Source organism: Myiozetetes cayanensis, unplaced genomic scaffold (genome assembly GCF_022539395.1).
Source record: "Myiozetetes cayanensis isolate MyiCay16 unplaced genomic scaffold, myiCay2020 scf18, whole genome shotgun sequence".
NCBI lineage: Eukaryota > Metazoa > Chordata > Aves > Passeriformes > Tyrannidae > Myiozetetes > Myiozetetes cayanensis.
In genome coordinates this window covers 15,291,571-15,316,728 of record NW_026087389.1, presented here as the reverse complement: position 1 = coordinate 15,316,728, position 25,158 = coordinate 15,291,571, and the positions used below count along the sequence as shown (strand labels likewise).

Genomic DNA, 25,158 nt, shown 5'->3' with positions numbered 1-25,158 from the left:
GAGTTTTGTTCAGCACACCTGCTGCCTCCTGTGATTTCTGCTGGTCAATTTATTCCTTACTATGACTCTTAACCCGATTAAGTTGAGAGAAAATTGATCGTGTGGGGGTTATTTTAGTGTTTGCATGTAATTGGATGATGCTAAAGCACTTCAGGTTTCATGAAGGGTTCCAGCTGAGTGCTGCAGTCTGAAATGGCACTGTTGTCAAATTGATTCCTCAGAAGTTGTTCTGACAGTTCGAAAGAGCTGTGCTGCTATTTTACGTCAGCCAACTTACGTTAAATAAATCACTGGAAATATTTTGCTGCTGGCTTAGTCTCAAAACCTGTAGTTGCATCTGTCTTTGTGCATCTGCCCTGTTCAGATGTTTGACACTGCTCTGCAGGTGTCCAGCAGTGAGTTTGGCCTCAGGGCTTTGGGTTTTTTTCAGGCAAAGAAGAAGGAGCTTGCTCGGAGAGATGACATTGAGGATGGGGACAGTATGATTTCTTCGGCTACGTCTGATACTGGAAGCTCCAAAAGGAAAAGGTTTGTGCTCCTGTAGTTCCTGTAGACCATGACATCACTGCAGCTTTTATTTGCTAAAGAAAATACTGAACCGTGGTTTTTACCTCTTGTGTAAGGATTCGTAATTTTGAAACTTTTAATTAAGTGTTGGTTCTAATTAATTCAAAACTGTTTTCTGACTCTGTTTTCCTATTTTGGCCTATTAGCTGATAATTGTCACCATCACTTCAGTAAATGGCATGGACACTGTAGTTACACTGAATTAGGTAAATCTGTCAGTGGATTTCAGGATTTTTATTTGGGCTTTTGGTGTTTTTTTTTAGCCTGGTGAGTGGAATATCTTCAGAGGTTGTTAGCACTTGCTGCTTCTATTCTACTGCTTCTCCACTATATGACTATTTATGTAGTTTGGGTGGCAATTTTAGAATATAGTTAAAGTTAAAACTGTAGTTAATACTTTTAAAGTTTAAACTCTTGCTCTGCAAATATTTTTGTTTTCATTTGTTTTGTCAAAGTATCAGCAGTTGTGGGGGGAGGAAGGGAATGAAACAGAGCATCAGCAAAGAGTCACTGAGGAACAATCAAGTAAGTGCAGCAGTGTACACTCATGGAAAATCTGCAGAGACAAAATGTGAACATGATTTAGGAGGTGGTAGAGTCTAGAGATGCTGGGAAGAAGAAATGTAGTGGAAAGGTAAGACAGACCACAGTACCAAGTAATCAGGAAGGAACAAATTGGAAAAATTGCTGGTTTTGTGATCTTTGGGCTCAAAGAGAAGTATTTACTTAATCAAGCAAGTCACATTGGCATTGGTGTCCTTTTAACCTCATGTTGCTTTTGATCACCTGGGGTGAGGCAATACTGAAATGCTTAAAAGGAAAAAATCTGTCAGGCCTTGTCATCTGTGAACAGTAAAAGAGAAAAAAGTTGTGTTCATAGGTAAAGGGAAATCAAAATAATGTCTGAAGAGAACCTGGAAATGCTTTTGATGTTGTTGGTTCAATACTTGTTATCCATTTCACTTTCTGAAGGGTAGGAAGGGAAAGGAGATTGTAAATGCTGCTCATGGCAGAAGGGAAACACTGCAGGGAATTCCAAAGTGTTGCTGAAAAAGGAAACTAATAACCCATGCAAAATTCACCCCACTGGGAAAATAACAGTTGCACAGAAGAAAGTTCTTTGAATGTCCCCTTTTATGTGTCAGATGCATGACCTGAATCTTGAGTTATTGGCAGGCCTTTTCTTGTTTCTGCTTGGGTTTTGCTTTACCTACTTCTGTGGAACTAAATGTTAAAACTTGGAAACATGTTAAAATGGGGAATTTGGCAGCATGTCTGTGTTCTGGCATTGCTCATCTGCTGCTGTGAACAGCTAAGCAGCATTTTACAGCAGTGACAGTAATGCAGAAAAAATAAGTCTTTAACCCATAGAAGATATATTTTGAATTTTGGTGAGCTTTGTTGTCTTCTAACTTCACTTGTCTGGGGTTGATAAATATTTGAGTAATTCTTTCTGCTACATTCTTGATGTCCTTTTTTTCTTTGATCTGGTACTGAAGAAGGTACAGAATTACCTGAGAAAAAATGACTCAAGTCTTTGATATTCTGTATTCAGCAGAGGTAGTTGTGAAGATTCTGGCTGGAGGTTTTTTCCCCTGTTTGCTCTGGGTCTTGAGGTCTTAGGTTCAGATGCCTGCTCCTGACTGGTCTGTTTTCTCTGCAGCTGGAAAGTGCTTTAAAGCTCCTTTTGGCCTCTGCACTTCTGAAAACAAGTGATCTGTTTTATTCTGTAGAACACTGAAGGTCAATGAGAGAAAAATCATAACTGGCAGTAGTTTCCTGTTCCTGTACGGCCTGATGACTGTGACGCTGTCACTGTTTGCGAATTCTTGTTGAACTTCTTGTGTGTGTTTAGGTCCTTCAGGCTGTTTTTTCGTGGCAGGGGATAATGTCATTTTGATATTAATGCTGGAAGGGAGGAGAAGAGCCCCTGACATTTATTCTTTTCCCTTTCGTTCCCCTCCTTGACCTCACAGTAAGAAGAACATACGAAAGCAGCGGATGAAGATCTTGTACAACGCAGTGCTGGAAGCGCGAGAGCCGGGCACGGGCAGGCGGCTCTGTGACCTGTTCATGGTCAAGCCATCCAAAAAGGACTATCCAGACTATTACAAAATCATCCTGGAGCCAATGGACCTGAAGATGATCGAGCACAACATCCGCAACGACAAGTACGCGGCGGAGGAGGCCATGATTGAGGACATGAAGCTCATGTTCCGCAACGCGAGGCATTACAACGAGGAGGGCTCCCAGGTACTGCCTGGGCTCAGCCCTCGCACCTCTCTGCTCCTCTGCAGGCGTAGACGTCACATTAGGATGGTTTAGCTTTGACTGTTACTCACATTATGTGTTGGAATCGATTACTGAACTAAAATAGAAGCTCTCGGGACTTCTGGGAGGGGAGCTCTTAGAGAGAAGCCAGCTGTGTTTTCATGGGTGTGGAGGGTGTGGGAGGTCAGACTAGAAGAGCTGATTTGTTTACCCCAGCAAAATGGGCCTGAAAGGAATATGTTTTTCATTGGCAAATATGTTGTAGTCTGTGCCTGTATTGTGATGTTTCTCAGGCAGCAAGCGTGGTGTTGTGGAACAGGGTGGTGGTAGGGACCCTAAAGAAAACCTATTTCTAGTGAGGAACATGAGCTACTGCTGTACAGGATTTTATGGTGAGGTTGCCTTCACTGGAATTGGATTGGAAGACCCAGGTTGTTCTAGGTCCTTTGTACCTTGATGGAATCACAGTAGCTCAAGAGGTCTTTGATTGCTCTTGGGCTTGATGAGGAAGTTTGTAGGAGAGCTGCACCCTGCCATTTTGTAGTCTTTCAAATAGAAATGCAGCTGAATTGGATAATTTATTCAAGAATTTTAGCTCCCTGATTTAGATGGTGTTCATCAGTTCTGCTTACCTACATAAGCCAGTTAAAAAGAAGGGCTTATTTCTCAAATGTACACCTTGAATAAAATACTCAGTTTTGCTTTCAGCTTTTCCAGAGTTAACATTTAAATGTTTCTTGGGGGCTTGTTCTAAACTAGTCTAAACACAGTACACCTTGTTTTGGTTGGTTTTTGATTGCTTTACTGATTAATAGGTGTACAATGATGCCCATATGCTGGAAAAGATCCTTAAAGAGAAAAGGAAAGAGCTGGGACCCTTGGCTGAAGACGATGACGTGGCATCCCCTAAACTAAAGCTAAGTAAGAAAACCTTGTGACTGCTTTGTCTCATTTCAACACTTCAAAAACAACACAGATGAACAGATCTTCCTTTTAGAATGAACATGTGCTGCACATGCAAAGCAGAGTTATATTTTCAAAGTTATGACAGCAATGGTATGTTGATCTGCACAGGAGATAGAATTAAGTTGTTGCATGTAGCGTGTTCTGAGGAATGGCTGGAAAGAGTGGGATTTAGTCCTGCAGTGTTATCCAAATGTTAGGTGGTGCATTATGTGCTCAGTCACACTTGATTAGCACATAGAATGGCTACAGGCTCACAAGTAAGGTGCTTCTCCAGCTGAGCAAAGCTCTTCATTTCCCTGGTTAAATGTCTGGGATTTCCACAGAATGATGAAAAAAGGTGAGCTGTATTTGAAATATTTTTGAAAGCCATGAAAAACACGGAATTAAAGTTTCCCATGTCTGTTCCTAGAGCTGTTGCCCTTAATAATGAGATTTGTTACTGCTCAAATCTTAGGTCCCTTTCATAGGTGTTCACAATTTAGCAACCTGAGAGGGGTAGAATTGCACAGAAAGGCTTAAAGAAAGTAACTGCACACAGTCCTCTTAAAAATTAAATGTGCAGCTCTTAAAAATTAAATGTGCAGTGCAGTGGGAGATCCAGAATTCGTCAGAAAGCTAATCTGATTGGTAACCCCATGGGAGGCTTAATTTTACATTTTACCTACAATAATCCTCTGTAATTTGGCACAAACGTGCCATGAAGGAATCTGATAATATTTAGAATACCTAATTTTAGTGATAGCAAACCCCCTGTGATGACTGGACTTTTTAACACCTGTAGAGAGAAATTCCTGTAGGGCTGGTAAGACCAAACTTGAGTTTAGAGGAGTTTGTTAATAACATCAGGTAGGAAAAGCTGTTTTCCATGCTTCAGTCTGAAGAGGTGTTTGCCAGGTAGACCACATGGTGTGGGAGGCATATCATTCTGTCTTTGCCAAAAATAACATTAAAACCCAATATTAATCTGTTGTTCATACCATGAAGTGGTTCTTCAATAAGTGGTTCTCCAGCAGAAAGGAGATGCACAAAGAAGCATCCAGGTTCTCAGTTCTGTAATTTTTTTTTTTTTTTAATTTCTATTTACTCATCTTAGGTAGAAAAAGTGGCATTTCTCCCAAAAAATCGAAGTACATGACTCCGATGCAGCAGAAGCTGAACGAGGTGTACGAGGCGGTGAAGAACTACACGGACAAGCGCGGCCGGCGGCTCAGCGCCATCTTCCTGAGGCTGCCGTCCCGCTCCGAGCTCCCGGACTATTACGTGACCATCAAAAAGCCCGTGGACATGGAAAAGATCAGGAGCCACATGATGGCAAATAAGTACCAGGATATCGACTCCATGGTGGAGGACTTCGTGATGATGTTCAACAACGCCTGCACGTACAACGAGCCGGAGTCTTTGATCTATAAAGATGCCCTGGTCCTGCACAAAGTTCTGCTTGAAACTCGGAGAGAAATAGAAGGAGATGAGGATTCTCACGTGCCCAATGTCACTTTGCTAATTCAAGAACTCATCCACAACCTTTTTGTATCTGTTATGAGCCACCAGGATGATGAGGGCAGATGCTACAGCGACTCCTTAGCTGAGATTCCTGCTGTCGATCCCAACTTCCCAAATAAACCTCCCTGACTTTTGATATTATCCGAAAAAATGTTGAAAATAATCGCTATAGGAGACTGGATTTGTTCCAGGAGAATATGTTTGAGGTCCTGGAGCGAGCAAGGAGAATGAATAGGTGAGCAAAGCCTTATTTTTTGGGGTATCCTTTATCACGTGAGTTTTGCCTCTTAATGTTAGACAGAGGCTGAAGTTTTTTTAAGGTGTTCACTTATTTTGATATGGGTTTTTTGAAGACTAAATCTCAGAAGTTCTATCAGGTCTTCAGTGGAACATTTGCTTTCATTTAAAAGCAAGGAAGAAGTTAGGTGTCTGCCATGAGATAATTTTGTCACTGGAAGGAATCTGCACAAAATCCAGGTTCCTGTTAACTTTCAGATTGAAAAAATGAAGAAGAGGAGCTGTTCACTGACTGCTTGACTAGTGAATTATTCTTTTGGAGCAATCACATTTAGATGAGTTATGGTAAAACTGTGCAAAAGCTTGCAACTTCTTGCAGTGTTTTATTGGAATTCGGTAGCATATTTGAGGGTGTACAGGTGAGATCTTGACTAAAATGACATTAAAGTGTCTACTAATGGGAGGATGGATAATTAAAATAAGTCAGTTTTGTTAATAACACTGTTATTACTCAATTTTTCAGAAGTCAACAGATTGTTGAGGTCCAGTGGCAAAGTAATCTTGGTCGCAACCTTTAATTTTCCTGGTGTTTCAGGGCTGGTGTTTACAAAATAGTTTTGGGTAAACTGTAATGAAAACTGACAGCAGAGTAGCAGGTGAAGCTTGACTTGTCAGTCTCTGCTGCTGCTTATGCTGTGTAAACACAGAAACCTGTTGGCAGAGTGAAGCTTTAGATTGATCACTCAGTGTGGCAGTTGATGGGAGTGTTCAGGCTCCTGTTTGACTCTGCACAAACTGTTTTTGCCCTGATTTACATGTGTTTGTACAGGACTGATTCGGAGATTTATGAGGATGCAGTTGAACTTCAGCAGTTCTTTATTAAAATTCGAGATGAGCTGTGTAAGAATGGAGAGATTCTTCTGTCACCTGCTCTCAGCTACACCACCAAGCATCTTCACAACGATGTAGAAAAGGAAAAGAAGGAGAAGCTGCCCAAAGAAATAGAGGAGGATAAACTCAAAAGGGAGGAGGAGAAGAGAGGTAGCTGCTTCCTTTTCGTTAATTTTAAATATATTAATTGAAAAATGGATCTATGCCCATGGTGTGGGCTCTGCTGTTGCTGCGACTTTGCCTGTGGAAGGGGCCTCAATAGTCTGGTTGTCCACCAAGATTATTTTGATTCTTATCAGCCACAAGAAAGAGATGAAGTAGATACTAACCCCATGTAAACTCTTTAATCAGAATGCATTGGAGTACCTGTGTTCTTGTTTCAAGGACAGCAGAAAAGAAAACAATAGGTTTTTGCTTTAGCTTTCTGCTGACAATAAACTTAGCACGGACGGTTCCAGCTGATGTTGTGCTGATGGTGTTGTCCATGACCATGCTTTTAGCCCTGCTAAAGAAGTGGTATTTAAGCAATAACTTGTGTTTTTATTTGACTGCTGTGAGGGTGAAGATGAAGGGGCTTGGTACTATTTTGTAGGGCAAGAAACCTACTGCTAAGGTCCTTTGTATCCCACAACTCCTTTGTATCCCACAGTTCCTTTGTGTCCCACAGTTCCTGGCTGTTCCTGTGGAACATATCTAAGGGGATGAGTAAATCTCTCCTGTTGCCCCTTTCCACAGATGGCAGCAGAGCTGTTAGCTCTTTGTCCTTGAATTATCTTTCTAACATGGCTCACCTTCCCACACAACACCCCTGTCAGCAGCAATAAACCCTGGCTGCTCCAGCCTCCACACGGGTGATCCCGGCTGCTGTGGGAACGTGGCAGTGCTAACACCTCTTCTTCCCTTCTCCAAACAAGAAGCTGAAAAGAGTGAAGACTCCTCTGGCTCAGCTGGGCTGTCCAGTTTGCATCGGACCTACAGCCAGGACTGCAGCTTCAAGAACAGCATGTACCACGTGGGGGATTATGTGTATGTGGAGCCTGCAGAGGCCAACCTGCAACCCCACATCGTCTGCATCGAGCGGCTCTGGGAGGATTCAGCTGGTAAGGGTGTCTTTGCTGGGGGAAAAACCAGCCTGCTGAAACTTCTTAGTACTATTTTAAGCTTCCCATTTGATTCCACCACCCCCGTGTAGATGTTATTTATTTTATTTGCAGGACTATGTGTGCACTCACATGCTGTGTGAGTATCCTTCTTGTTTCCAAATGACTTTTTTCCAAAGGATATTACAAATAGAAAGTTCTTGGATCAGGACATGTTTTTTTTTTGGTGTTCATTTCTACCTACCCTCAAATTGTAAGCATCCCAGAGATGGGATTCAGAGTGAGATGGACTTTTTGTAATGATCCATGGTTCTTCAAATAATCAGGTGATTGTTGTGTAGACTTTGAAACCATTTCAAGGCCTGAAAGTCAAGATTTATAAATAAGAACCAGTTCCTCCTTTATTTTTCTGAGTCAGGTTTTACTGGGTTAAAAACAATTGGCAGGCTTTTTAAGCTAAAAACTTTCCTTAAATCCTGAAAAGTTTCATAAATATTGTCCTGTTTCAAAGCAGAGAGCTCTCAGTATAAATGACTACATGGCTATTTGTTTAATTAATTAAGCTATAGTTGTTCTTTCTTGCTCATGAACTAGAGAAAGTAATTTTACATTTTTTTTCTTTCTATCTCCCTTCTCTTTTGTTGTTGTTGTCTATTTTAAAGGAGAGAAGTGGCTCTATGGCTGTTGGTTTTACCGACCAAATGAAACGTTCCATCTCGCAACACGAAAATTCTTGGAGAAAGAAGTTTTTAAAAGTGACTATTACAATAAAGTTCCCGTTAACAAAATTTTAGGCAAATGTGTGGTCATGTTTGTCAAGGTGAGAGACTGTTCAGACTAGTTTATTTAAGCAAATAATAATGTTCTCTGCTATTTTGTTGTAGGGTTATGGGCACTTTGACATAGAGATGTTCTGCTAATTCTTAAATAAAATAGGATTTGCTCCAATGGGCTGTTTGTATTTTTCCTTTGCTTCATGAGATACGTAGTTCAGCCAGCTGATGGTGTTTCCCTGAGCTGGTTGGTTTGTAGAACTGTATGTTTATGATCACCCCAGCTTGGTGATCGTGTTCCTCTTTCCAAGTCAAAGCTCAGAAATCTCATAAAGGTGGTTTCAGGCTCCAGATCTTGTACTTGTTCGTGCAGCAGTTTGGTAAATGAATAAGCCTTAACTCTTCTCACATGTCAACCAGCACTGCATTTAGCTTCTTCTCTAAGTTTGGAACTTCTTGTTATTTTTGATAAAACTTTGATGTCAAACCAGAAGAAGAGAGCTCAGCAGAAAGGCTGCTGACAGAAACACAGAAAAAACGGGAAACACGAGAGAGAGTTCACTGCGTGTCTGTGGGGCGTGGGCGTCGCCGAAATCTTTCATATTTTTTCTTCACTGTGCAGGAATACTTTAAACTGTGCCCTGAAAACTTCCGGGATGAGGATGTCTACGTGTGCGAGTCCCGCTACTCTGCCAAGACAAAGTCTTTCAAGAAGATCAAGCTGTGGACCATGCCCGTGAGCTCGGTCAGGTTCGTCCCTCGAGACGTGCCCCTGCCCGTGGTCCGTGTTGCTTCTGTGTTTGCTAATCCAGACAAAGTAGATGAGGAGAAACACAGTGAAACACTGGAGGACAGCAAGGTGGGAGAGAGTGTCATTCATCTTGAAAAGGTACGTCAGGTAATAAAGAGGAACATTGAGTGCGTTTGCCGAATGAAGAGTGACAAAAGATAATGATTTGGGTTTCACAGGGTCTAGACATAGTCACATACAAATAAACATGGTGGTTCTGGTATAAATCACGTTATACATGTTTGTAAATAAATACAAACAAAACATAAATAGACTCAACAGAAAATAAACTGTACATATTTGTTAGATTTGACAGCCTCTTTCCTGTCATCAAGTAAAGAGCTTGGTCTGGTTTTTTTACCACTTCAGAAAATTACACTTTTACTGTAAATCTTGTCTTAAGCGTAAAGAACCTGTAGAGCTAAAAGTCTGATTTTAGTTCATGACAAGGCTGAAATGCTTTATTCTGTAGCATTTCAGTAAAATAGTCAGTATTTTACTTATTGCTAGGCAGCAGTAAGTAATATATACTATTCTGTTGTCTGGGACCTATCTGTGGTGATAACTAAGTAGTGTATTGTCAAAATGCTTAAGAATATTTCTGTCCAACATACTGGATAAAATGGTTTATTTATTGTACTTAAAAACAACTAAATTTTAAGGTATTTAATTCAATTTTAAGGTATTAAATTCAATTAAGTTGAATTAATTTTATCTGAAATAAATTTAGAGCCATGAAAAAAATAAGAGAATCATAAAATAAATCCACTTTAGATTGAGTTCTCTGACAGAACCTGAGTACACAATACCCAGCACACACATTGTTGGCTTTAATTAGACATTTAGTGTGTATTATTGTATTTATTCACATCATGAGAAAAGATACTTCTGCTGAGAGAATGAAATCTCTTGGTATTTTCCTTCCATGTCATGGGTAGACATTGGCTTTCTGAAAACCCAGACTGAAAGATCAAATGAGGCACAATGTGAGTTGTTCCTAAAAAGAAGGAAATTAAATAGGGCAAATGGTATAAATTTGCAAGCAATTCATGGGGTTGTTATTATTGCATATGAGAGTTGAGTCATTAAATTTCTATGTGTTTTATCTTGGCCATATACTCAATTCTTGCCCCTTGTGCACATTACTGAGCTTTAAACCATCAGTGTAAGCTGACAAGGCTTGGCTTAGCCAGGTGACTTTGAAGCACTACAACAAAAAAGACCTGTAAATTGCTGTTCTGGCAAAATGACAACTTTATGAAACACGAAGGGTTGTGACAGACATGGAGAGTGTCTTTGGCTTTGCAGTTTCATTGTTAAATTTGAAGGCTTTTGCATGTACAGCTCTGTTTCCGTGCTGTTGTTAACATGAAGACAGAGCAAAACCTTTTACAAGCACCAGGCACCTTTCTATGAACTCTTGGTTTTCCTCCTTCTGCAAGTTGCTAAATGCCTGTTCTTCTGCAGGAGAAAGAAGATGTTCCAGTAGAAATGTCCAATGGAGAACCTGGCTGCCATTACTTTGAGCAGCTCTGCTACAACGAAATGTGGCTTAAAGTTGGGGACTGTGTCTTCATAAAATCCCACGGGCTGGTGCGGCCTCGAGTGGGAAGGTGGGTGCAGCCTCTTTATTTGCACTTTGTGGCTGTAAAAATAACTTGGATCAAAGACAGGCTGGTTGCAAAAGGCATAAAAGAGGGTAGGGAAAAAAATCTCGTGAGTGGAATGTAGTGTTATAAGCTCTTAATGGACTGAGGTGGAAGTTTAGCTGCCTAATAAATACCTGCTACAGTTGTACATGTGGAATAGGCTGTTCTGTTCTCATCTGCCACTGCCAGCCTTCCTGAACAACCCACTTCTGTCTCATTTGGGAGGAACGGCCTTTCATTTATGTCAGTGCTTTGGTTTCTCTCCAGGATTGAAAAGATGTGGGTGCGAGATGGAGCCGCATATTTCTTTGGTCCAATCTTCATCCATCCTGAGGAAACGGAGCACGAACCAACCAAGATGTTCTACAAGAAGGAAGTGTTTTTGAGTAACTTGGAGGAGACCTGTCCAATGACTTGCATTTTGGGTAATTATTAACAACTTTAAATTCAATGGACACTGCCTTTCCTGCACAATCTGAAGTGATTGATAGCTATGCATAGGCTTGATTCCAAGTAGGTTTTTTCATATTGAGGGAGAGAGGGACAAGAGATTCAGTGGGTTTCTAATGCACATTCCTGTCTTAGGAGCCTGTGGTGAGAATTTTCACTTTAAGGAAGCTTTCTTACAGTAAGGGAATTACATGTGTGATGACAAAGTGAGCATTGTCTGCAGCCAGAGAACAGAAAACTCCATTAGTCTTGTTAATTGATGTAATTATTCCTGTGCATATTACGTGGAAAGTTGAAAGGAGGAGCGGGAGGTTGAAATTTGGTTTGTTGGAGAAGGTGATGGTGTGTACTTTGTTTTGGAGTTCTGATGCTGTGATAAATATAGTGCCAGACCATCGGGGTTTTCTGGAGCTTTAAAAAAACCCAAAAGCTGCAGGAAGTAGCTGGAGCTTTCTTGTGAGTGGCATTATTTGACTAAAATGTCGATGGGTGTATTTTCCATAGTTGCACCAAATACCAGGAATCTTCCAGACTTATGGGACAGGCAGAAAAACTGGAGTTTCCCCGCTTTTTACGGAAAGTCTGCGAGTGTGGCTGCCTTCTTACCCAGCTCTTTCATTTCTGCAGGAAAGTGTGTCGTTCTGTCATTCAAAGACTTCCTCTCCTGCAGACCAACAGAAATCTCCGAAAACGACGTTTTTCTCTGCGAGAGCCGCTACAACGAGAGCGACAAACAGATGAAGAAATTCAAAGGGCTGAAGAGGTTTTCCCTCTCTGCGAAAGTTGTAGATGATGAGATATACTATTTTAGGTAAAGATGTGGTGGGATGGGGGCGTCACCTGAGCACCCTTCTGGGGTGTGGTGGTCTGACTCTGCTTGGCAGCTCAGTTCCCCTCCCAGCCACTTGCTCGCTTCCCCACAGCCAGTGGGGGAGAGAATCTGAAGGGCAAAAGGAGGGAAAACTCCTGGCTCAAGTTAAGGGCAGTTTGAGAAGTGAAGCAAAGCCACAGGCACAAACAAAGCAGTGAAATAAGGAATTAATTCCCTACTTTCCGTTGGCAGGCAGATGTTTAGCTGTTTCCTGGAAAGCAGGGCCTCAGCATTTGCAATGGTTGCTTGGAAAGACAAACACCATAGCCCTGAATGTGCCCCCATCTTCCTCCTTCCCCACAGCTTTCATGCCTGAGCACAATGTCCTAGGATATGGAATATCCCTTTTGGTCAGTTTGGCTCCCCCTCCCAAATTATTGCCCATCCCAGCCTGCTGGGGGGGCAGAGTGGGAAAAGGCAAAGACCTTTTGTTGTCCTGATGTGCCAGCACTGTTCAGCAGTAATTACAATGGGATGTGTTACCAGCACTGTCACCTCACCAGTGCAAAGCACAGCCCCATTTGGGTTGCTGTGCAGAGAATTAACCCCATCCCAGCCTGAGCCAGGACAGCAACAGAAGTTCAAGTTGTAGGAGAGTAGTTTTGACTAATCACACTCTTGGGAAGAAGTCCAGGTAACATCAGTCTTATCATGGTCTTAATACTGCTATATGTTCTCTTTTTCTTTTCCTGACTTCAGGAAAAGTCATTACATTATTAGATTCATAAATTCTCTTGGATGCTATTAAAATAGTCAACTCCTTATTATGGGTAACAAATAGCTTTCCAGTTGGTGAATACTCATAGTAATAAAAATAATAAATTTGAATTTACTTGAGTGAAATGGAAAATCTGAGGAAGATGTGATGTTACTGCCTTCTGTTGCTGAAATTAAGTACTTTCTGCATTGAAACCCATTTCTAACTCTTAAAAAAAATAAAATAAATCCTTCTAACCACTGACTGAAATAAAACACCATAAACACAGAGTGATTTCTGCTCAGGTTCTGAAAGGAAGCCCAAGCACATCCCAAGTCACCACTGTTTCCATTTTGTTCAATGATAAAGGAAGAAAAGTTGGTTTTCTCCTCAAAAATACGTGCTTTCTCCTGTAAAGCCTGAGTGTGTTCTCAGCTGCTTTTTTATCTTCTTCCTCTACCCTCCAGAAAACCCATAGTTCCTCAGAAGGAACCATCTCCTCTACTGGAAAAGAAGATTCAGCAGCTGGAAGCAAAATTTGCTGAGTTGGAAGGAGGTGATGAGGACATGGAAGAGATGGGAGAAGAGGAGGCTGATATGACTGAAACACCGTCTATGCCTCAGCTTCAGGCCCCATTAGCCAGTGACCTGGATATAATGCCTTATACTCCTCCCCAGGTAAGGATTTTCCCTGAGGAAACTTTGAACCTTTATATTCTGCGGTTTTTTCCCAATCCAAATGAAGAAAAAAAGAAGAAATGTTTTATCATGTACACAGAATGGATTTATACTTTGGTTTATGAGCTGTGGAATAAAGTGTACAAAGCAGCTTTGGCATATCCCATGTGATATCCAGGTGATAATATTGAAGTCCATTAAAATATATTTAAAGGAGGTCATTCGGTTGAGGAAAGCTTAGGGTACACTTTTAATTGACATGTTAATGTTATTTTGAATTAGTAGCTTTTCTATGACAGAAGTATCAGGTCTTTATGTTAAAGTTGGAATGTAAGGGTTTAATTGTAATTCTTAATTGACCTCATGCCCGTTTTTCAGCTTTTCCTTAAATTTTGAAAAAAACCCAGCATTTTGAGTGTTGTGGGTTTGCTGCATTTTTAGAAAATGCTGTGCATCATCCTCAAATGGGAAAAAAAAAATCACTTTTTTGGTGTTGAGTTGCCATTCTTGCTTGGATAATGGATAGGAAGTCCAAGACAAACGGTGTGTGGTTGTGCACCACTCAAATGCATCATCACTGCTGCTCGTACTTCCCTCTCTTGCTGTGTTTCTTACACAAGCCCTGGAATTTGTGCAGATGAATGTTAAAGCAGAGGGAGGGACTGCTTTCAGTGGGAATTCACCTAAACCAAAAAGCTGGATGAAACCCTTCACACTCCCACATCCAAGCTAATGCCAGCATTACAGAGGCAAAGGGAATGAGCTGCTGGAGCAGGAGGGAGTTTCAGACACTTTTGTAACCTAACAACATGAATTTCCTCTGCGTGGCATTGACTGTGACAGCATCACTGGCAGCAGAAGAGTGGATGTGACCCTGGGACAGCATTCTCTGTCTGGAGGAAATGAAGAAGAGCTGCTGAAGTTGAAAGCTTTTGCTTGGTTTGAGAGGGATGTTTTGTCATGTGGGCAGACAATGCAAGGCTGCTCTTCTTTTGGTGTGCTGAATTTCATAAGCAGAGTATTGCAAATAGAAGTGGGATTTTATTTAACAACTATTAAACCCCAGAACTTCTGAACTTTTTTTTTCTTCTGCTAGCAAAGAAAGTCTTACAACACCTAAGGATAAAAGGAGTCCAGACAAGTGAATATGTGGTATTGTGGGGTTTGCCAGATAGGTGGGTGATGTTCTCCTGCTGCAGTTTGCTGTGAATTGAGTCAAACCTAAAAAAGAAAAAGATGTGCAGCTTCATTCTTTGCTTCAGCAATATGGCTGAGAAAAGGCATAAAAGGGGGTCCTGGTTCATGTCTTCTTTTAACACATCTGATACTGAATATGCAGGTGTCTGACTCCAGTGGGAAAGACTCTCTTCATTTAAAAATGGGTGCATTGGAGATGTAAAAGAACAGAGAATACAAGAAGAAAATTTGGAATTCTTGTGGTTTCTCAAAGTCCTGTTTGCCCCTCCAGACTGATGGGGAGGCTTTTAAATTAAATTACTGTTACTGTAACTGCTGAAAGCAATATACAGGCTAAAACAGCTGATAAACTTGTAGCTCTCTATTTGCAGATGTATAAGAGGCCAAAGACATGATTAGAATGCCCCATTTTTGATGTGAGAGCTCTCCATTTGCCCCTGTGGGCTTATCTGAGAAGCCAGGCTGGAATTGTTTGTGCCCTGTGTGCCATCCCAGAACCTGCAGGGAGTTTTCTTCACTGCCCCCAGACCAGTGCTGTCTTCAGGTTCAGAATGGAACCTTTAAGGGTGCACTGACATTTGGAAGTTCACACAGTGAAGTTTGGAATCACCCACAAATGGGCCTCAGTTAATCCAGTGCCTGGCTTAAATTGATGAGCAAGACTTGTTAAACATCTTGGTGTCACTTTGAACCTTTGTTTTTAGCTGAGAGAAGAGTTGAAGTGTGGGGACAAAGTGACAGGTAGGAGTAGTAACATGGTCACAGTTTCAGGAGAGAAGGAAAACAGTTGAATTTATTTTTCTTTATCTTTTTCACCCAGCCAGATGTTTGGAAACAATTACACTTTTCAGGATGTGACAGATTTGTAATTTGGGCTGTTAGAAAGGCCTTTTGAGGGTTGTGATATGATGATACATTTATAGGTCTTATCAATCAGACTGTGGGTGAATTACGGTCTCCAGTGACAAATACAGCTGGAAGGAGCCTTCAGAAAGGGGGTTCCAGCTCTGCTATCTCAGTGGCTGTCAGAGTAGATTAATTTTTTTTGAGGGCTGAAAGCATCAAAGAGCTCTCACCAGGAACGTCCGTGGTGGGAAAAGCAAAGGAGCATTATTTTTGTTACCCATCAACATAAGAATGTGATGTGGTGATCAGCAAAGCTGGGCTCTGGGTCTTTCAGGGAGAAATGGCTCTGGATGTAAGGATGTTATGGGAGGTAAACACTTGAGAGAAAGGAAAGTCTGGCAGGAAAATTGGGGAGCATTTGGAAGATGGAACCAGGGAGAGTAGGGATTGCAAAGGCCAAGGAGGAAGTGGGGCAGCACTTTCCTAAAATATACAATGGCAAATAAAACATTTTACTCACCTTATGTTGGGCAACATCTCTGAACAACAAAGTGGATGAAATCTGTGACGTAACACAATTACTTTTGTTCTCTTCTGGCCTTCTCTCTTGTACCCTTGTGGTCATAACTGCTTTTTCTCACAGTCCACTCCCAAGTCTGTTAAGGGCGGCACCAAGAAGGAGGGATCCAAAAGGAAGATCAACATGAGTGGGTACATCTTATTTAGCAGCGAGATGAGAGCTGTGATTAAAGCTCAGCACCCAGACTACTCCTTTGGAGAGCTCAGCAGGCTTGTAGGAACTGAGTGGAGAAACTTGGAAGCAACAAAGAAAGCAGAATATGAAGGTAAATAAAAGCTGAGATCCTAAACTCTTTTCTGCCTTTTTTTACTTTCTCAACACGTTCGTTGCTGTTGTTCAGGTGACAAGTTTAATGAAAGCAAGTATTTATGTTTGTGTTCTGGACTCACCTTAAAGAGAAGTTCATGTGGAGAGGTGACTGAAGAGGAGCAAAGTGCATGTTTAAGTTATGTAGATCACAGCTGATAATGTGTCTTTGCCACAAATAACCAAATTAACAGAGACCAGGAGAATGGGGATAAATTAGAAGTAAAGGGCCATGAAGCCCCTGAGCTGGAAATCAGTTGGAAAAATGTTTTGTGAAAGTTTCCTTAAACAAGGACCGGGGGGAGTTTTGGACAAGAAGCTCTTGAGAGCTGTAGCAGCAGGTAAGAAAGACTTACAGTGGATTGGGGAAAAGTTCATTATTAACAGTACTTAGAATCCTAAGAGGCTTTGGTAGTATGGAATCAAGGATACAAATCTGTTATTATACTGTAAATATGACCTGTTGTTCAGTCACAATGTTAATCAACTGTTGTAACTGATTTTGTTATTTCATATCCTGGACTAAGCCTAGGAATATTTCATAGTCCTGAGATATTTCAGACCGATCTTTTGTCCCTCTCCTCCCTTCTTTTCCTCAATTCCTTCCCTTCTTTCCTTCCCTCCCAACTTTCCTTTCTTTTCTTCCCTCCTTTGCTTCCTGCCCTCCTTTCCTTCCATTCCTTCCCTCCCTTCTGATAGTGGACGTTGTTCCAACTTGACTAGAATAAAATAGAGTTGATCTTTAACAGCAGGCCCTTACTCAAGTCAAATACATTGGCTTAACATCCATTGTTATTTCCCTAGTTAATAGCATGCCAACACTATATTAACAATATTAACTATTGTATTGATGCAGTTGTATTGGGAGAAAATGCTACTTTGGATAGGAACATTTCAACACCCTGGAAAGTTAAGGCCCAATTAAGTTGTAACTCTTTGCAAATGACATTTTGTAGGTTTTCTGCATGCTCATAACTCAAAGGCAGCTTTTCTCTTCAGGCTGGAAGCTTGCATGCTGTCACTGTCCCCTCTCGGCCACCTCAGGCCTTCCTGAATTTTCTGTAGCAGCTCTTTGCAGTTCTGGAGGGTAGCACAGCACCCTTTGCTGTGTGCAGATTTTGTTTGCACATGCTGTGAAGGGAAGTGGTTTAATGCTCTTTCTTTGTGCAAGTACTGGGGCCTTACTTTTTTCTGTAGTCGTTTCCTTTCACACCCTTCTCGGTGCACGTGGTGTCTTTTTATTGGCAGATCCCTCCTTGCAGCCTAATCCTTAAGCAGGAGGATGGCTGGCATGTCACTGCTCCCTCACTTAGAGCAGCCTGAGCATTTCTGCAGGAAGGCACTGTCTGTCCACTGTGTTAATGATTGTCTGTGTGCTTCCCTTTTAATCTTCCTTCTCAATTAAGATTTTCCAAAGCTTTTGGGTTTTGAGCTGCAGTTTCCCTGGCTTGGTGTCTGCCCAGAGCTAGACTTACTTCTATTTGGTTTTTAGGCATTGGGATGGGGCAACAAAGCATCCAGACTGTGTTTGCTTACCATGTGTGGAAGGAGAGAAACTTCACTCCTTCCACTGTGATGAGTCAAAATTCCCATGCTCTCTGGTGTGGACATGCACCAGGGAGCATGGTTTGACACCTCAGTGAAAAAGTGCCTTTCCATTTGCTGGTGAAAAGTAGCTTGCATTTTAGATCCATTTTGTCCCGCTGAAAATTTCACTTGGTGTGTGTGCAGGGTATTAGTTCAGGGGTTTTTTTTAGCAGTAGAAGTGCCTGCATGGCTAAATAAAGACAATAATGCATGGGAGTGAGGGAAAGGCCTGTTTTAAGGAAAAACTCTGTTCAGAGCAGAAGGTCTCTTTCCTGTCTCTTGAGATGTGTTGGAAATATTTGAATGATGTCAAGTTGTGGCCTAAGTGAGTTGGGTTTAGTATTGAGTGTTAAGGTGAATGTTCCAGGCTGAACTTCCAGACAGCTCCTCCAGTTCCCCTTGGCAGGGCTGTTCCATCTGTTAGTTCCGTGTCAGTCAGGGCAAGGTGAAACTTAAGTGCTGTCCTAGGGCAGGTCCTTCTTCAAACCTCAGCACTCTGAAGTCTGATAAAGCTGAACACTTAACAGTAATTTCTCATTCATCAGAGTGTCTCCAGAACTTTTGCTTTGGTCTGACCTTTTTTTTTTTTTTGGCTGGCCAGAAATAGGTGAGGGTCTGAACAACTGCTTCGTCTTTCCCCCAAACGCTTTCTCTGCTCTGGAGAGGATTGTCTCGTTGTTCTGCTTCAGGATCTACCTTTAAACCTCTTGTGTATTTTGTGCTCAATCACATCTAAGTTGCCTGCAGTAAATGTAGGGGTTTCTCTGCGTCGTCATCTCTCCCTGAAGTGACAGAAGTGGAAAGAGGGAGGGAAATGCCTTTGGAAATGAAACGGGTCTTGGAGTGTATGGAAGGAGTGCTGGAAGCTGCACAGGCAGGTTCTAGAGGAGTGAAATGCGTGGTAGATGTTCATGTACTAGAGAAAGTAACACTGGCAGGATGCATAACTTAATCTCCTTGATGAACTTCTTCTTAGCCTTCGTTTGACAGAGGACCTTCATTGCTGGTTTAGTGACAGTTTCCATCTCTCACCAACTGCAAGAGAACCCATAGCCCTGCCTTCACTGTTGTTAAAAATTACTGGAGATGTTCCCTGCGTCCATTATCCGTTGTTCCTCATTGTGCCAGACAGACACAACGTTCAGAGTAAACAAATCAGGAACTTGCATGTCCCCAAAACACCTGGAGTGGGCATTCAGTATATCTTCTTTTTTGTTTGCTTGGGTTTTGTTGGGGTTTTTTTGTTTTTGTTTTTTTTCTTTCTTCTTCCCATGACCCTTTGCCCTTCCCTTAATATCAGATTGTCCTCTGGTCAGATTACCCTGCAGTAGCTCTTTTGTTCTTGCAGTCACAGTGAGAAACTTGATTGAGATAATGACCAGATTCACCGTACAAAGGACACACATGGCCTCCAGTGAGCAGCACAATGTGAGTTAGACATCTTCAGCCAAAAAAAAAAATAGCTCAAAGGGGACCAAATGGGGAAAATGACAGAAAGAGGCACAGAAAATTATTTTTGGTTTATCAAACTGCTGCTTGTTATGTTCCAAACTCTAAGGACCAATCTACACTAGGGAAACTTTACAAATGCTCCCCGATTTTGCCACCACTTTTCAGCTGCATCAGTAGTGAAATAAATGGGGAGCCCAGAAATAAACGGGCCACTGGCTGGCACTGCTGTCTGCATCGTTCTTTAGGGCATGTGTGGTAGGCATGGTGCCTCAATTCCCACAGCAGCTGGTGGCAGATCTGTGTGAGAGCTGCTGGCCTTGGCTGCAGCTGGTTGGGCTGAGCCAGTGGTGTCAAAACAGGGAATGTTTTGCCATGTTCTCCTAGTGCGGACCGAGCCTAGTGCTGGGCTGCTGCTTCATGTTGGTAACACTGGTGTTATTATCATCAAATTTGTTCTTTTACCTTTTTTTTTTTTTAAATTTTCATTTTATCATTTGTTTTAATTTTTTTTTTCTTTTTTAGAAAGAGATAAAACTTTGTGGAATATTTTTCATGAAAGGTTCTCTAAAAGTCTTAGCTGCAGCCACATGAAATCAAATCATATGCTGTGTAGAAAGACTCATCTGTTCTACTTTTATATTTGACTAAACTAATGCCAGTGTTTGACTAGTCCTTTTTTTTTTTTAATGAACAGATAAATATTTTGAAACTCTGGGTTACAAAACAGAACTGAAAATCTAAAATACTTTTACAGAGCGGGCAGCTAAAGTTGCTGAGCAGCAGGAGAGAGAGCGAGCAGCACAGCAGCAGAATTCCTCCCCCCGGGCAGGCACTCCTGTCGGGGCTCTTATGGGGGTGGTGCCGCCACCAACACCAATGGGAATGCTCAATCAGCAGTTGACACCCGTTGCAGGTAAAACGTAGGAGCTATGACCATTTTTTCCTCATCCACTTTATCAACCCCCTTCATAACTCTGAACACTCTCTTGGGTCACGTTGTTCTTGCGGAAGAAAAAAAAAAAAAAACCAAAAAAAAAAAAAGCTCAAAACTCTTCCGTCTTTCTTCGTAATGAGCATACCTAGTGCAGGGCAGCCTGGTGTCCAATGGGACTTGCTCCAGGAGTGAGTATCCCGTGCAGACTGCAGGGAGCAGGGTCCTGCCTGTGCCCTGGGCCTGTGCTGGTGGTGTCAGTCGTGTTGATTCGCTCTGCTCTGCGGAGCTCCCGTTCAGCCCAGGAGGGCAGCGAGCTCAGTGGCCTTTCTAGTGCATGCGGCATCTGTGGCAGTGCTGAACAGGAGGGGGAATTAGCGGGGGTTTTCCTGGCAGGAAGGTGAGAGGCCAGCAGAACCTAACCCAGATTTCAAATCCAAACACGAGCTTTACTGCATTGCCTGTTGGGCACTGGTGAGCAGAGCAGACCGGGATCTAGAGCCGTTGCAGAACCAAAGACAAAATGCCAACGTTGCCGGTTTTATCAGGTTATTTTTCAGAATAGAACTGGGCTTGGAGAACTCTTCCACGAGGTCCCTGTTGCTGGGTGTTGTGCTCGTTGCCAGTTGTAATCCGGCTTGGTTTCATAGGGAGTATGCTCGGAGTAAGTATTTTCAGGATCAGATCTGAAGACAATGTAGTCCACCGAAGATTCTTGTGTGGAAATCAGCCATACGTGGGTGAGAAAATTAATTAGGTGTGACCTGAGAGGTTGTTTCCTTTCCCCAATTTCTATTTAAAATAAATTGCTTCAGTCGAGGTCAAAATAGTGCCGAGTAGGTAAAAATGGGTATTTGGAGGGTTTTCTGGTTTGAGTTTGGGGGCCTTTTTAACTTTCCCTTAAGACATTCCAATTATTCCATTATTCTTTTGTCATTTTTCTTTTTCTTTCTCATCTCACAGGCTGTGGCCATATTTCGAGCTGACAGCCTGAAGCATTTTTCATCGTGGTCTCTAAATCCCTTTTCAGTAAATAGCCTGCATGGTTGTTTTAACTGAAGGCACATTCCTTAGTTGGTTCATGATCTCCAGGTTACAAAGCATTTATTTACACATTTATTTGCATTTTTCTTTTGGCTTTCTTTTCCACTGTGTTCTTGATAATTTTCCTCTGAACTGTTTGCAGTTGGTGTATGTTTGTGTGTGTGTACTGTGCATATATTAAGAAAAAGGGAAAAAGAAAAAAAAAAAAAGAGTTCCCCAGTGCTAATCTCTTTTGGGAGTAACTTCCTTCAATCTAGGATATGTAGAAACGTCATCCTCTTGTGGTTATGTTTCCTTGGTTTGGCTCTTGGTTTTTTTGGCATTGAGTCACTTTGCCAGTTTTTGGAGGCAGGTGTTGATGGGCAGCAATACTTGCTATTACCACTTCCTTAAAACTTTCCCAAAACTGTGCATTCTGTGAACTACACACCTTCCTTCCTGTAGCAGCCTCCTCAAGAGCAAACCTGCATTTCAGACCATCATCTTACTCGAGCAGTTACACATTCAAGTCTCTTCACTTTGGCATTGGGAAGTACTTCTTAAAGTAGATGGTCGAGTGGATCTTTTTGAACTCTTTTCTATTTTTGTGACCCATTTGAAAAACACAGTCTCTCATTTCCACAAGTCTTACTTAGAAGTATCTTGTTCTGTTGGGACTTCTTTGACATCCTCCTCCATCATTTGATTGCTTTTCTCTAGTGCAGAGAACTTCTCCATCCCAGAAGTTCACAGAACTTCTTTGTAGCCCAGGGGTGCAGGAAGTCTGGATGCCTCCTGAGTTGTGTTTCTCTTGGCACACAGCGCTTCAGTGTCTTGTAAATTTAGGTATGACAAAAGTTTACTTGATCTTACATCGGTGTAGTAAAAAAAATGGGAGAACAAGTAATTTCAAACACACAAATCACAGGTGTGGGAGCTGGAAATAGCTTAGCCATGTTTAGTAGTTTAAAATGAAAGTTTGTGAGTCATACACGGGGTCAGAGAGTGGCTGCTCTTGCATGGAATGAGCTACAAGAACTGATTTCTCATGGATGTTTGCTGACAACTTTATTGGCAGAGGCAGTTGTTGATTATTTTAATTGGAAATGTAGAATAAGCTTCCATGATGGATAAATATGGGTTTGACTCCTTGGAGGTTTTTTGGTTTGTTTTGAAGCTTTAGAAGATCATGTAAATGCCCTGAGGATGTGTCTGCAGCTCAGGGTGCACTGGAAGTACCAGGCAGTAGCTGCAGTGAAAGCCCTTTATGCCAGGGAGGCTTTTCTTTAACTTTTTCCATTAGAAATATGGATTTCAGTGTTAATAAAGAGGTACAGATGACGTTCCAGATATTTGAAATGGGTACCTAAGGCATATTCAATGTGTCAGTCTAGGGGAGCTGTGGAAAATGAAGGTTTGAAGGAGATTAGTTCTTTATTTTCTTGGTGTTTTCTCAAAGGTGTAAACCTTTTTTGGGATTTCAGGTTTCTCACCTTTGTAACTTCCTGAGGAAGTGACAAATTTAGTTTGTGTTTTGGAGCTCCTCGTTCTGTTTCAACCCTGAGCTTGTGACAGCTTTGTTCTCAGTCAGAACTGGTGAGAGTTTTTGGCCAGTCTTATTCTAGGAATCCCTCTTCTGAAAGTTTCTTTTGTGAGTTACAGGGAGTGTGGCAAAGACTCAGTGGGTGGTTTCCTGGAACAGACTGTAGAATCCTCAGCAAATTTGCATTTCTAAACTTTCCTCATCTCTCTAGACCTGCTTCTGTCCTCTGTCATCTTTTCATTGTCTTTCCAACCCCTTTCCTTGCTTACCTGGCAATGCATCTGTTTAATTCACACATTCCAGGGCCTGACAAACACAGTGCAGTGATGTTGTGTTGGTTCACCACATGGATAGCAGCAAATCTGAGCCGAAAGCAGAAAAAGCTCTGAATGATCCTCCCTCACATGCAGAGAACTGAATTTATGAGCAGCAGCACAATACAGTCTTCTCAGTGTCATTAACTTTCCTATAAAGGCACCTTGAAAACACAGACAGTGAAATTCTGTGAGGGGCTGCAGGTGCTCTTTTAAAGTCCCTTTCCTTCAGCTCAGTGCCATGAGTTTAAGTTGCTGCAGCCCAGCACACCCAGGTTTCAGTTGGTGTTACTGTCTCAGTTCACACAGGAGCTGGTTTAACAAAAGTCGCCCGTCACTGGACGTGAATGCTGTAGGGCTTTTGTGTGTCAGTGTTGCATCTGCACTGCAGAAAAACCTCTGGGTTTTTGTGTCTGTGGCCTCTGAGCCAGCCCACAGAGCAGGGCTGGGCGTGGAGCTGGCGAGTCAGTGTTGTGTTTGTGACCTGTGTGCAGATGGCAGAGCTTTCCGCTGTATTAAAACTGCTTGCGTTGGTAACACTGAATTGTGGCTGAATTTATTCCCTGTGTTAACATACCTGAGTATTCAGCGTGTATTGCCCCGTGAGAGAACATACAAATACACTAAATACTAATTCATCAGAAGAGCAGTGTTTCACATTTACAACCCTTTTTTAATTTTTAGTTTGTGTTCTTTTTTTTTTTTTTTTTTTTTTTTTTTGCAAGATACTAATTGTAGTGTGGTCTTGCTGTACTAAAGGTGCTTTTTTTGTGTGTGTGCGTGTGCGTGTGTGTGCGTGTGGATAGTGCATGTCATACTGTGTAGGTCATACTGCATGTTATTGATGCATGTTTGAAATTTGTTGTGTCCTTCAAGGCATGATAAGTGGCTATCCACCGGTGCTGCCACCTTTGCAGGGCCCAGTTGATGGCATTGTTAGCATGGGCAGCATGCAGCCACTTCACCCAGGGGTGCCCCCACCCCACCAACTTCCGCCAGGTATGCCAGGCATCCCAGGCATCCCACCACCCGGTAAGAACGTCATCCTCATTCTGCTCCTTGTTTCATTGTCATGTACTTGCTGTTTAACCAGTTCTTACAGGAGTTCTCTGCAGCTTGTCTTGGCAGATTTGTCCAGCTAGAACAGCATGTCCAGTGAACCCTCGGAGAAAGGTTACTGGAGAAACATCCTGCTGCTCCAGCAGGAGTTTTGCTTCAGCCCAAAAAAACTTGATAATTGTGCTTGAGTTTATCAGAAACGTGAAAAGCTGAAATAATCTTATCACACCCTTATGTCGTTTGAAAGCATCCTTCCATTCTTTCTTATTTAAAGGGGGCTTGTAAATTAAATGTATTGCTCTCATGCCTTACCAGGTGCTTTTTCGGTGTGTTAGTGTCAGACTGCACGGAAATGAACCTGGTCACCCGAGACCCCTTGGCCACCAGGGCACTGATGTGTTATTGTAAAACACTGTTCAGATTAAACCTTGCTGACAGAACAGTGACTGGAGACAGGTGGGGACAATGTGAATTCAGTATTCTATGTGACCACATTTCCAATTGATTTTTGAGAGCATTTCTACTACACCTGTACTATCTTTTTGCCACACTTTTGATGAAAAGTGAGGCTGAATGAAACAAACATTTTTCCAGTGTTAATGCCATTAACGTGTCCTCGTTATGGGGGAAGAATATCTGTCTGCCCTCTGATTCTGTTTCCTGATGATTCTCTCAGCTTTCACCTCTGATAACTCATGTGCCTGTGTAAAACATGTGCATCCCTCTGTTCAGCTGTTAGACAAGCTGTGGACAAAACGACCTCATTTACCTCCCTCTGCCCCCTTGCAACTTTATTTATCAGAAGCTCCGTTAAGGCATTTATCTGTATGCAAATTATTTTGGGTTGGGTTTTTTTTTTGTTTGTTTTTTATTTGTTTGC

The 25,158-nt window shown here is 41.9% G+C and overlaps 1 protein-coding gene across 1 annotated transcript in view; it reads left to right on the top strand.

The window, feature by feature from the left end:
- PBRM1 (polybromo 1) overlaps positions 1-25,158 on the top strand; it is a 56,602-nt gene that overhangs the window by 25,348 nt on the left and 6,096 nt on the right. Inside the window, 15 exon segments of the mRNA XM_050312678.1 lie at positions 431-528; positions 2,544-2,820; positions 3,654-3,759; positions 4,898-5,428; positions 5,431-5,539; positions 6,371-6,582; positions 7,347-7,532; positions 8,195-8,352; positions 8,928-9,194; positions 10,563-10,708; positions 11,012-11,169; positions 11,822-12,005; positions 13,230-13,440; positions 16,127-16,328; positions 24,096-24,251. Of these exon segments, the coding sequence (XP_050168635.1) occupies positions 431-528; positions 2,544-2,820; positions 3,654-3,759; positions 4,898-5,428; positions 5,431-5,539; positions 6,371-6,582; positions 7,347-7,532; positions 8,195-8,352; positions 8,928-9,194; positions 10,563-10,708; positions 11,012-11,169; positions 11,822-12,005; positions 13,230-13,440; positions 16,127-16,328; positions 24,096-24,251 (3,001 nt within the window).